Below are 13,750 nucleotides of genomic sequence, written 5' to 3' on the forward strand. Positions count from 1 at the left end.
TCATTCTTTTGCATGTGGCTGTCTACTTTTTCCAGCACCATTTGTTGAAGAACCTTTGCTTTCCCATTGTATGTTCTTGGCACCACTGTCATAAATTGTCTATAGATGTATGGGTTTATTTCTGGATACTCAGTTCTGTTCCATTGATTTGTTTTTATTCTAATAGTGTACTGCTTTGGTTACTTTTGTTAGTAGTATAACTTGGAGTTATTCTCCCAGACTTTATTTGTCATGTTTTGTTATAATTGTTTCTTGGGCCTCCCTGGTGGCCAAGGGGTTAAGTGTCAGCACTTCCCACTCTGATGGCCCATCTGGACAGCATGAGTTCAATGCTCAACCAGGGAGCTACCCACATGGCACAACAGACCTCTCCTGCCTCACCCACTGCTCCCCTCAGCAGTGCAGTTTTATCAGTCTGCCTGTTCTGCTCCCCACTCTGTCTCTGGTGAATTCTCTCACCCCTCATCTCTGGCCTATACTCCAGCTCTATGCAAAAATATATAAAATCTATAAAACAAAATTTCAGCTACTCAGGATCTTTATGGTTTTATACAAATTTCAGTAATATTTGCTCTACTTCCTTGGGGAAAAGCTATTAGAATTTTGATAGGGATTTCATTAAATCTGTATATTGGTTAGAATAAGACATTTATTTTAACAATGTTTATTCTTCTAATCCATGAGCATGGAATATATTATGTATATATGATTACCTTTGTGTTTTTTAAAACTGAATCTTGTACTTTTTGTTGTACAGGTCTTTCCTAGGTATTTTGCTCTTTTTGATGGGATTGTTAATGTGACTGTTATCTTGCTTCTAGTTTGTTGTTTGCATAAGGGAACACAGCAGACTTTTGTACATTAACTTTGTTAATATACAGTTTCATTGTTTCAAAAAAATTTTAATTAGAATTCTTAGGTGTTTCTATGCATATTATGTCATCAGCAAACATTGGTACTTCTACTACTTTACCAATTTGGGTTCCATTTAATTCGCTCTTGCTTACCATGGAGTAGAAGTGGTGACAGTATCCTTGACTTGTACCTGATCATAGAAAGTTTTAATTTTTTCACCATTATGGTGCTAGCTATGGACTTGTCCTATATGGCCTTTATTTGCTGGGGCATATTCTTTCTATACCCACTTGTGTTTTTAAAATCATTAACAGCTATTGGCGCTGCGTGCTTTCTCTGCATCTATTGAGATGAATATATGATCTTATCCCTTTTTTGTATTTGTGGTAAATTACATTAATTGATATGTAATATCAATATGTTTAGCCATCATTGTCTCTCTAGAATAAATCCCACTTGTTCATGGTGGATGATCCCTTTAATGTACTGTTGAATTTGGTTTGCTGCTGAATTTGGTTTGCTCAACAAGATTTTGTTGAGGATTTTTCATCTATTTTTATCAGTGACATTGGTCTCGCGCGTGTGTGTATATATGAGATGTCCTTGTCTACTTTTGCTATCAGGGTAATTTAGCTTCATAACCTGTATTTGGAAGTATTCCTCCTCCAGTTTTTTTTTTTTTTTTTTGAAGAATATAAGATAAGTATTAAAGTGTCTTTCAAGGTTGAGTAGGACTCACTAGTGAAATTGTCTCATCCTGGGTTTTTGTTTTTAGGGTCTTTTGATTACTCTTTCAATTTCTTTGCATATAATAGATCTGTTCATATTTTCTATTCTGGATATGTTCTTGGGAAGTTATTCTAAGCATTTTTCCAATTTTTGCATAGCAGTGTTCATAGTAGTCTTATGATCACCTGTATTTCTGTGCTATACATTTAACTTCTTTCATTCCTGATTCTTTTTATTAGTGTTTTCTCTTTTTTTTCCTTAGTGAACATAGCTAGAGATTTTATCTTGTTCTTTCATTTGGAACATCTTCCTCATTTTGCTTGATTCTCTTAGTTTTTTTCAATGTTTTAGGCAAAAGAGCTACCTTACGTAAATGTGGAACCTTATCGTTCACTCTAAACTTAGCAAGAGTGGTTGTCTAAACAACCTGGTTAAATCTTAAGGGTCTGCTGTTGAGGATGGGTTGAGACTTGACAGTGTTCCAAGGAAGCAATCTTACTCAGCTCCTAGTTTCATGCTGCTTGATAAGCCATTAAATTTAGCTTTTACTACCCAGTTATATGGGGTTGCAGTTTTAAATGCTGCTGGCCCCCAGACTAGGCTATTTGGAGGTGACATTACCAAGAATTGGAGCTCTAGACAAAAGTATAAGCTCCTGGTAAGGTACTGGTAAGCTGTAGCAAGGCCAAGAGAAGGCAGAGATAGCATTCCCTGGCCTCTATCTTCTAAGAAATTCTCTAAAAACTCTAGATACATGATAAACCGGAGGTTGCCCCTCAGGGCAAGTAAATACACCTTTTCCATGGGAAAGCTGATGGTGTGCTTTTGTCTGATATCTGCACCCTGTGTTGAGGGTGGTAGCCTGCCAAGAACCATCTCCACTTATTTCAGTCCCAAGTAAGCCATTCAGGGCTCCAGAACCAGGTACTCTCAGGACGTCCACTACGTTGACTACTCATGACCTCCAGCAGAAATTGTTTCATAGATAACTGTAGATTTGGTGTGTGTGGGAGGAGATGAGTTCAGAATCTTCCTATGCTGCTCTCTTGAACAACCTCCCCAGACTCTCATCATAAATGGGATTTTTAAGAGGCTAGAAAGTTTTTAAGAGGTATGAATGGGTAGATTTTAAGAGGTATGAATGGGATAATGGTGTCATTGTGGTTCTTTTAGATAATGCTGTTGATTGGTTGGCTCTCAGAGGCCTGTTTTTTGCAGTGGGAGCCCCTTTAAGACAATTCCCATGTCCCTTTACATGACCCCACGAGTGAAGTACCTCACAATTCACTTTTTACATTTTAAAAGGACAGATTCATTAGGAAAAGGAAAGATACTTGCACAGATACAAGCAGGCAGCAAGAGCTGCTGCTGCTGCTTTACAAAGGGAAAAGGTTTGTGCAAAGCCGTTCTAGTCACAAGTGGGCAGGAGAGCTGCCTCAGAGTGTGTTGTTTAAAGACCTTTAAATGCCCAAACTTCTGTGGGGAATCAATCTTGCAAAGGAAGCCTATTCCTGCATTTCACTCCTCCCACTCCAACATGCACCAGGGAGTGAATAAAAAGCAAAAGCAAAAAGAGAACTGCAATATTTTGCCTTTTCAAGCAGTTTAGAAGAATGTGTGGAGAACAGAATATGTGTGTGGGAGCCAGGCTAAGCAGGGAAGAACGATTATTGGTCGGTTTCAATGTGTTAAAGACCTTAATTTCTTTCTTTTAGTGCACTTAACTTTTGATTCAGTGTGCTGCTTCAGAATGTGGAGTGTTCTAGTTGATCATGATTGGGTAATGGGAAAGCAGATTCAGTGACCCTGAATAAAGATGAGATGCCTGGGCTATCTTAATTTGGTATAAAGAAAAAATCCAAAGACTTTATGAGAGACATGTTGAAAGAAGCATGTATTACTCAACTTACCAGCACCTCAGTTCTGTTCCCCCAAATAGTGGAGGTGTGAGGAAACATTCCTTCACTAAGGCCTTATGAAATGCATGATGCATTGTTAGGGTTGGCTTTATTAATTTTTAAAAATTTTATTCTGTATAGAAGACCTGTGGTGTAGGCCAGAGGTGTGGGAGTGAGAGGATTCACCAGAGACAGAGTGGGGAGCAGAGCAGGAGGAGTCACTGAAATACACTGCCAAGGGGAGCAGCAGGCGAGACAGGAGAGGTGTGCTGCGCCATATGTAGGTTAATTCCCTGTCCGGGGATCGAACTCATGCAACAGTGGTGATAGCGTGATAGTGCTCAGAGTTACCCTCTGGGACACTAGGGAGGCTCTAGGATTGGTTTTGACTGCAATAGAAATCCTAGTCAGAGAAAGCGGTTTTATCTGCCTGTCATTAAAAAGTCTAGGAGTAGGCCTCTCTGGAGGCGCAAGGGGTTAAGCACCGCACTATGAGGCAATCCGCAGCCTCTGCAGCACAAGTTCGATCCCCGGCCAGCCAGGGAGAAACTCACATGGCACGCAGACCTCTCCTGTCTTGCCCACTGCTCCCCTCAGCAGTGTTTTCCGGTCAGTCTGCCTGTTCTGTTCCCCACTTTGTCTCTGGTGAATCCTCTCAGCCCCCACATCTCTGGCCTGCACCCCAGTTCTTGAATGCATAAATAAATCTTTAAAAAAAAAAAAAGTCAAGCAGGACATCCAGGACTGGTATGTTGAATCAAGGATGGTATCAGGGAACCAGACTCTTCCTATTTTCTTTCATTAGTGGTCTATGGTTTTCACCTTCATGTTTGCAACACGACTGCTCCATTTCCAGACACTGTGCCCTCAGATCAGGACAAAAGCTCCTGGGACTTCTGCCTACATATATCTGGAAATATGGCACATGGCCATTCAGCAATTCACTTTCCAAGGAGCAAAAAAAAGTCAAAGGGGAGGGTGTTGGGACAGATGTTCAGTCCATAAAATCTGCAACAAATTGGTGGGGATTCAAGTGAGAGATGTAGCATCTCTCACCTGTGAACTTGGGAGTCTGATTGCAGTGAGGATGGGTGCATCCTGGGATAGCAAGGGGCAGGTGGCTGCAACATGAGACCAGCTGGACATGACTATCATATCAGAGCAAAGCTAGTGTTAATTATAATTTGACCTGCAAGGATCTTTGGTGCCGCCTACCTGTGGAATCTTAAGACCAAAATAGTCAAAACACCCCTTGATTCTTATAATTTAAAAATCTTTGCTTCCACTCTAGGCCACCTTTACAGTGGTGTGTCTATAAGTTTTAGGAATCTGACAGTCATTTCACATTTAAAAAGATGTGAACCTGTATCCCTAAATCAGCCCAAGAATGAAGGAGAAGCCAGATGTCTAACGGGTCCCAAAATAATGTCACGAGTACTTGCATGGTGTTTACTTCCTCAAAATTTCCCCAAAAGGCCCCCAATCACTGACCAGATCCTTTTCCCAGTGTCCTGAGAAATAACCATTCTGGGGATTATTGAGCGATACTGGGCTTGTCCTTTCATTCCTGAAGACCCCAAGCGCCACTGTGCCCTGCCCTTCAGGGTAAAGGCAGTCCTGCTGTACTCGGGCTGCCCATCCGGACACTGGAAATCCTCCAAGAGTGCAGAGTTTTTCAGCAACACATCTCTTCCATTTTGCCAGAAGGTAGAGATTTCTGCTAGCAAAGCCTCCACTGAGTCACGGTCTGTGGCTGATAATCAGAGGACCAGGGATTTGAAAGGAACAGTGACCAGGAGGAAGTCTGGGGAAAGGTCTGGCTGGAGTTCTTGGTACGGGCTCCGAGTGAGAATGTCTGTGTCCCGAGGGAATGTTCAGTCCGAAGTCCTCAGTGCTTTCAGTCATCGGGTGTTCTAGCTGCATCTCTCGGGCTGTCAGTCCTTCTCCAGTCACCTGGCGCTTGTGTAATATATTCAGGTACAAGTAGCCGCTGTGGTGGAGGTGGAGGGAGGGGTGAGGTGTGGTCTCTGCAGTGGATTCCCCCTCCCCAGGCTGACCATTCACCCACCCTGTCGGCCTGCTTGCAGCAGCAGTGACCAACCATGTAGGTGCACACCCAGGGAGGCCTGTGGAGTCTGGTGGCAGGTTGATTACATGTGTCCCTCTTATCAGAGGAACCACCAGTTTCTCCCCTCTGGTGGGGACACATTGTGGAACTGCATTTGCTCTGTGCCCCAAACTTGTGCCAACGTCTTTCATAGGCATACTACACGCCGCTAGGTTGTCACGCTTGTCCTGTAACGTTGCTCCTGACCACAAAACTCAACAGCCAACCCCAAAGCAGGGGGCTACCTATGGAATCCATAAACATCCTCACCCTGAAATAGCTGATCTTCTGGGGCGAGATGGCTTTGTGAGGATGGAGCACTAGTCTACAAGAGGCCGACATTTAGTATGCGCCGGAACCAACGTGCAAGGGAGACGGCTGTCTCATTTAAACACTGGGTGACCAACAGTCACTTTGTGGTGACAAATCTTTGCTTACATTCTCTTCGATTCTGGGTTTGCTGATTTAGAGGTGACCAGAAGAGAACTACTTCTACCCAGGGAGCAGTGCTTCCAAATGTTGGAATCAAAGGGTTATGATGTTGGCCGAGTGGACTGATTCTAGTGCAGGAATATAGGGGACTGCAAGAAGGAAGCATGGAAACCTATGGCTTTTGATAAAACCCAGCAGCAGACTTCCGTCGTCAGTGGCTCAGGTGGGAATGCGGTTTAGCTAATCCCACCTAGCGCAGGGCCTAGGCCACTGAGGTACCAGCTGAGGTCAAGTGCGAGAGAAGGCAGGGTCTGGAAACAAAATAGCAGCCGTGGCTTCTTGAGCAGCTGCCGAAAGAACAATGGTTGCTGCCTACACATTTTTCTTTGCTGCCTCATGTATTTATTTGCATAGTTTATGTAATTTTCTCCTTTTTTACATATCTTTATTCTACATATCAATAGTTTATATTGATGGTGGCTGACTTGACTTTAGGGAAGGAGGGAACATCATTTGAGAGCCTCCTGGCTTTGAAGCTAGGAGTGTATGAGGGGGATGTGATCCCACTTCTGGTTGAGGGAATAATTAATATTTGAATTGTGTATAAATTCTACATTTCTGACAGAAGACAGTAGGATCAGTAAATTATAGGAAATTTTATTTCCAAAACAAGAGGTTACCAAGCATAAAAACTATTAAATCCAAGAAAGACAATATGCAACTGTGAATGAGTTCTACGTTCTTTATCTTCAGATGAGAAAATAATTATTTACACCATTTGGCCAATATTTCATTATGGATTTTATATACTTATAGGAAATACAGGATATGTAATCTTGATTATTACATAACCACAGGTTTGTCAATCTGACTTTACAGATTTTCGTTTTAACAGATTAAGTTAGTCTCCACTTTTACTGTTGAAGACAATCCACCAAAACAAGACAGGTATATTTTATGCTAAAGTTATTTTCTGTCCAGGCCGAAGCATTGTCCCACTTTGAGCTTTTCTCTTCTTTGGATTTTGAAAGCTTTCATATCTTTTAGAAAAAAAAATTGAGATAATTTTAATACAAGTAAATGCTAACATCATAAACAAAAGGCAATGCGTGATTTTCAAATGATTGTATTTTAAGAAAAAAGAGATCACTGGAAGAAATGTGTAACAAAGTTTCAAAATTTTTTCCCAACAGGAAAAGGAACAAAAGAGATGAAGAGGCAGTTAAAGAATGTACAAATGTAAGTGAATACAAAAAAAACAAGCTATAGTTTACTCCAAATTGGCTAAGTTTAGACAAATTGCAATATTCCATGCTAGTGAGGGGGCATTAAAACTGGCCCTCGTACATTGTTGCTGGATAAACACCACAGTATTTGCCTGTGGCAATTTGACAAGTGATTTCAAAAGCCTTGGGGGGAAAAATAGGTGAGTACTTTGTGAGGCAGCAATTCTGGATACAGGCAAACATTCGACTACATTCATATCACTTAGAATAGTGACAACCTGGAAGCAACATAAATTTTCAGACTTTTAATGTTGTGGCATAGCTATTATAAAATGACATTAAAAACAACAAATAACATCTAAAATGTGAAAGAATTTTCAAGATGTATAGAAGGGGGACTAATAGAAATGTGTATATAAAACATTCTTCTTTTGGTAAATGATGATGGAGGCAAAGAACAGAAATATTAGGATGGGACCATCACAAGACAAAGCACTTGAGGCAGGGTAGGGATAGAAATGATTAACCCAGCTGTTAAACCAACTATGGACCTGAAAACTCTTTAGCCTCAAATGCTAGAGCAAGCATCAGACCGCTACAGAAAGATTCACAGAGCAGAGGAGGGGACATGGAGGCTGAGGGCCATTACAGAGAATTTCAGTCCTTAAAGATCTCCCCAGTCACACCCAAGCAGTAACTGATGTAACATCAGATGATTCCTCAGAGCAAGGAGCCCCTCCCCAAAAGAACACGAGGGCAGCTCTGCTGCTGCACTGGCGAGGTGCAGCTCTCCTGCCTGCGTCCTAACTTCTTTCTCCTCTTCCTAAAAATCCTGCTCTTTTACAATGGAACCTGTGCTAGGCCAAGGCCTTCGTTTCCCGGGTGAACCTGCCGTGTGCTGCCAAAAGGAAACGCCACCAAAACATTTCTCAGAAAACCCAAGGGCCCTGCTCACCGATATATGTAAGTGTGAAAATGTGCTTTTGTTAGGGGGAAAGGGAGATGGTGGTTTTAAGGAAAATTTGTTATTTTCCTATAAGTACATATTATTCTGGTATAATACAGTGTTTGTGGAAGGGGAGCAAAATTCTACCCCAAGATGTGCCTCTTTGGTGTGTGGCTTATTTTGAGTTGAACACAAGACTCAGGAAGAACATTCTTTCCCTTAACTGCCAAAAAAATTATTACATATGAAAGACTTGTCTGCATGCAAGGTAAATGGGCTGACGACCCAAATGCCTGCTCTATCTTCCTATGAATTGTTTTTCTCCCCTTTGAAACTCTAGACCTGTAGCACTTTCCTTACTTCAGGATGGTCTGTAAGTCTCAAATCATAGATTTGTTGTGTATACATTTGTTTTCTCCTGTTCATCTGTCTTGTGTCAATTTAATTATTACACCAGCTAAAGAACTTAGAAGGGAATATTTTTCCACCCCTACAGTTTGGCGCTGGATGTGGAGCGCTCTACTGGCTGAACAGTGCTCACTCAGGGGTGGCTGGGAGATCGTGAGTCCTCTGACAAGAGCTGGCAGAAGGTAAGAATTCTTAAGTCAGTCTCCTGGATCTCTGCCTACCAAGTTTTAGTGCAAGCAAAGGTGAGAATCTTTCCCTTAAGTTTAAATTAGCCAGAGAAAAAAAAATTTGTGTGATCTCAGTTCTTGGGTACACAACTGTTACAAAGACTTGATATGAGCACACTTTCCTCCAGAGATGGTCATTGATTTCCTTGGTCGTAAAGAAGAAAAACAGGTCGTACTAGCCTGTAGTTCGAGTTGGATTCAGATTGAGATCATGTTTCCACCAGATCAACAGCTGTTTAGACAAATTTTGTTGAAGATAAGGCTTTCCATTCATCTTGTTCTATGCTACAGAGTCTGGCTCTGTGACCAGTAGGAAAATTCTCTAGTCTCCACCAGTCAGATATATTGACTTGTATCTGGAGGCCAGTTGAACAGGCTGCAGCATTCAGGGGAGTTTGTCTTAAGGGGATTTAGCCCATACATACACAATTTTAGTCTGACAGCTTTGTTGTCTTATTAGTGAAGTTCCCATTCTCCAATCGCCTACCTGATATCACAGATTAGAGGATCTGCGTTTTGGGGGGAAACAGATACACCACTTACCACACCTTTCCTACTGTCTAGGAAACAAAGGTCTTTGCTTTCTTAGGCTAACTCGGAGTGAATTTGTGAGGGTTGTATCTTTTGCACCCTTGTATGGGACACCTTTAAGCTTCATGGTTAAAACCATAAAAAAGCTTATTGATCTGACTTGCAATTTAATACAAGACAATTTATCGATGGCTGTACAGTGGATCCTCTAAATTGGAAAAACTTTCATAGTAAGCTCGCATGTTAGTCAGCTCTCTTAATGGTGCCTATGGAAAGAACACAGAAAGGAGTATGGCAACTAGCTTCGGGGATGTCCTTAAGATGGAACAGAAATTAGATTAAAAATAAAAACTAAAGCCCCCATCCAACATCAATCTCCCCTCTCAAAATCTCAGTTAAAACACTTGCCTGTTTTAACTTCCCTTCCCTACAAGGTTTACAGAAAACTTAGCATGCTCACCAAGCCTGTAAGTGTTCAGACTCAGAAAGCGAACCTGCAGAGTCCCCGGCCAGCAGGAAGGCTCGCTGTGCACTGCCGGCTTCACTATGCAGTTTTCCCCCCTGGATGTATCCTGGACCCTGCTGCAAAGAACTCGTGTCTCACAGACAGCAGCAGGGCGATGGAACTATAAAGCCTTTAACCACTACTTTCAGGTGACCCTACTAAATTTAGAGAGAAGTTAGAAGATGAATCTATTCCCAACCAGCTCACAAGTACCTTGATTAACTAATGGGTGTTCGTTCCTTGATTATACTGTAGTTATAAGTCACACAACCAAAATTTCACTGAGGCCCTCCTACAGATAACCTGAGCTGATCCATTTCCTCATTGTTATTGAAACAGCAGAGACTTTCGCCTCTAAGGTGAATAATTTAAGGCTGATTCATGCTCACAGAAGGGGAGGAAAGGAAAACATTCAAAGACCTTTCTGTTGAACATTTTATCCTTTTAAAAGGTATACTACATTAAACCCTGACGCTTCAGAATACAACGATGGAGGCACTGTGGTAGAAATGATTAACATAATCGTTAAACCAGCTATAGGCGCCAATTGCTATAGAAAATTTGAGACACAGACCGGAGGTGGGGATAGAGAGACTCACTGGTCCTTACAAAACCACCTAGTCCTAGAAGTGACTATACGAATAGAGAACAATTCCACAAAGGAATGAACCCACCATCCTCCCCGCCAAAAACCCTATCAGTACGATTTCTGCACTTGGCAAACTGCAGCTTTCTGCCCGTTTGTGTCTGTGCGTCTTTTTCCTTCCTTTTTTCTAATAACCCCAAACATTTTTGTCTCTTGGGTAAATTTGGCTTGTGCCACTAAAAGGGGAACGCTGGTGAAACTTCTCAGAGGTAACCCCAAAGACCCCCCCACCCAGGCTCACTGAACCCAACATCTCAAAACAACATCATACAGGAATCATGATTTCCATCTTAGTTTGAAATGTAAACACCCAAGTTGTTAACTAAAACGCTACCCACAATTACCTGAGTCTGGGGGAAATGTTTTATATGAAGACTATAGAGAAGGTCCTGTGCCTAAAGTCTAGCACAGTCTCCATAAAACTGTCAAGGTCAAATAAATCTTAACGTCTTCACAAATACTAGTAAAATGTTTTTAGCCATTAAAGAACCATAATTGTTTCTGCCAGAGAAAAATTCTGGATTCAGTTGTTACTTCTGTAACAGTGTGATATCCATAGGAAGGGGAGATTACAGGTTCCCTGCCCCACCCCAGGAAGGGCGGAGGGGAAGCTAAAGAAGAGACTGGAAGAAGAGGAGGCACACGGAGCAGAGAGACTTGTGAAGAAGCTGCGCACACTTGAATGGCCTCGCACTTGTATGAGGGACTGCAGGGACATGGAAGGAGACACTTGGAAGAGACAGATATGGGTGAGAGGCTCCGGGGGGGGTCTGACAATGGCAGCAGCCTTTATCCTGACCTACAGTTTGCTCTTTTCTTCCAGACTTGCCTGACCCTTTCAGTCCCTTTCCTATGGGTCCCCACCGAAAGGTGCCTTAGCCTTGTGGCAAGTTTTCAGGCTAACCCTGTGTGGCTGGGTAACTTTGGGTGCTTGTTTTGCAAACTATTGATATATTCCTTCTCTCCCCTCCCTTGCTCACCAATTGTATTAAAGTTGTTTTTACTGAAGGTGTTGAGTAGAATTTGTGTTTATGCAGCAGATGGCAGAACCCATTTAAAGCAGCCAGGTGTGGGGGCTCCCAGGGTGCCCTTCATCCTGCCCTGTAGCACTCACAAACTAGTGAGTTTTGTGCTGTGCCTATTCCCATTACTAAAATTTTAAAATGACATCTCTAGGGTTCCTGAGCTATGTTTAAGGATATCTATGTGTGCAATAATGTGTTTTTTACCTCCAGATATTGCCAAAAATGAGTTTGTAAAAGCTTTAGTTTAATTTGATAAGTGCGTTTCCTTAGGCTATCAAGTATAATAGAAATTCACATAACCAGAGATAATTTGTTTTAATTAAAATAGACATGAATTAAGAGTTACTAGCACAATGGCTAGTTTTAATGTCATGAAATTCATAAAATTGGATTTTTTAATTTGCCAATTTTTTTTTAGTAAGTTACAGTCTTAGGCTTTTGCTAAGTTAAATACTAAAACATTCATTTATGAACATAGATTTATCTACTTTTGGCTTATTACAAACTAAAAGCTGATTTGTGGTTAGTAATCACATTTTGTGCTACGCTGAAAACTTGAAGTTGTAAGTGCGAGAAATTATGGAATGTTTTCATGTAACAGTTTACAGTTAAGTCCTAATTTTTGGTAAATGAAAATAAGGGAAATAATTCCATACAAAGGAAGTGGGATGTGTTTTTGGTAAGAGTGGAAAATAAAAATTCTTTACCAACTCAATAAATTATAGAAAGAGAAGACTAACTTGATAATCAAGCTGGTTAAATGGTTAAATTACACTGTAATCTAGGCTTATGATGCCAATAATTTAGAGTGGAAAAACCTAGAATGGAGGCCTCCAAGACCAGAAACTGGAGGTAGGAAGTAAAAATCATTAACATAGTTGTTAAACCAGCTGCAGAAAGTATCAGGAGGTGCAGCTTCGAAGTGGGGTTGACAGAATGAGGGCCATAGAAAATTCCTGATCAGTACAAATCAACCTAGTCATACTCTAGAAGTAATTAAACAAGATTATAATTCCACAAAGGAATGAACCTTTCCCCCAAAGAACACTATCCGTACAATTTCTACACCGGCAAGATGCAGCTGCCCCTATTTTTCTTGGCCCATCTGATCTATACAATAGATCATATGAGAACTCAAAGTACATTTCACCCAAAAAACAGAATACATTCTTCTCCATAGAACATTTAAGACTATACCATAGGGTGGGGGGCCTAAATTACAGAAGACTGAAATCATAGCAAGTATCTTTACCAACTACTGAGTCAAAAAAAAAAAAAAAAAAAATCAGAGGAATCTAATACCAGGAGACAAATGAAAATAACCAAAATCTATGGGATGTAGCAAACATGGTATAAGAGGAAAGTGAATAACACTACAGGTGAATATCAAAAATAAGAAAAATTTCAATCTAATGTTACACCTAAGGGAACTAGAAAAAGGAACTAAAAAAGAGCAAATGAAACACGAAGTCAGTAGAACACAAAAATGAGTGAAAATAAGACTAAAAAAAGACAGTTGAAAAGATTGCTCAGTGAAGCTGCTTCTTTAACAAACCTTTACTTAGTCCAAAGATGAAAAGGGTCAAAAATGAGAAACCAAAGAGATGTCACAATGGGAATACCAGAGAAATACAAAGAATCATAAGAACTAATATGATTATATGACAATAAGTTGAACAACCTGGAATAAAATGGACGAAGTTTTAGAATTATAGAACTTTCTAAGTCTGAATCATGAAGAAATAGAAAATGTGAATAATCACTATTAAAGATATTGAAATAATAATCACTCCAAAAGAGAAAATTCTGAGTCTAGTTTCACTGGTAAATTCTACCAAATAATTGAAGATTTAATAACTATCCTTCTCATACTTCTCCAAAATATTAAAAAGGGACAATGTTTCCTAACTCAAGACCAACATCACCCTGATATTAAAACAAAGACAATGCCCCCCCAAAAGCTAACATCTCTGAACAAAGATGCAAAAATCAACAAAATGGTAATATTTTGTTATAATAAATAAAACATCAAAAAGAGTACACACCAGGATCAAATGCGATTTAATACATTTAAATGTATTACATGTATGATGATGCATGATGATTCAATATCTGCAAATCAATCGAAGTGATATACCACATTAAAAAATGAATAGAAGAATGTAGGTAGAGGAGCTAGACCAGAGAATGTTATTACCCGAGATAGCTTTTTACT

General features: G+C 40.5%; 1 protein-coding gene across 4 annotated transcripts in view; it reads right to left on the bottom strand.

The window, feature by feature from the left end:
- Window positions 1–6,976: 6,976 nt before the first annotated feature.
- Window positions 6,977–13,750, bottom strand: part of PEX1 (peroxisomal biogenesis factor 1) — a gene marked incomplete at both ends in the record, with an annotated part of 80,368 nt that continues 73,594 nt past the window's right edge. For all 4 annotated transcript variants that reach the window (XM_084230343.1, XM_084230345.1, XM_084230346.1 and 1 more), the window contains one exon: window positions 6,977–7,061. In XM_084230343.1, the coding sequence (XP_084086469.1) occupies window positions 6,977–7,061 (85 nt within the window). The remainder of the gene's footprint in view (window positions 7,062–13,750) is intronic.

This window comes from Talpa europaea (genome assembly GCF_964194135.1).
Source record: "Talpa europaea genome assembly, chromosome: 3".
In the NCBI taxonomy this organism is placed as follows: Eukaryota; Metazoa; Chordata; class Mammalia; order Eulipotyphla; family Talpidae; genus Talpa; species Talpa europaea.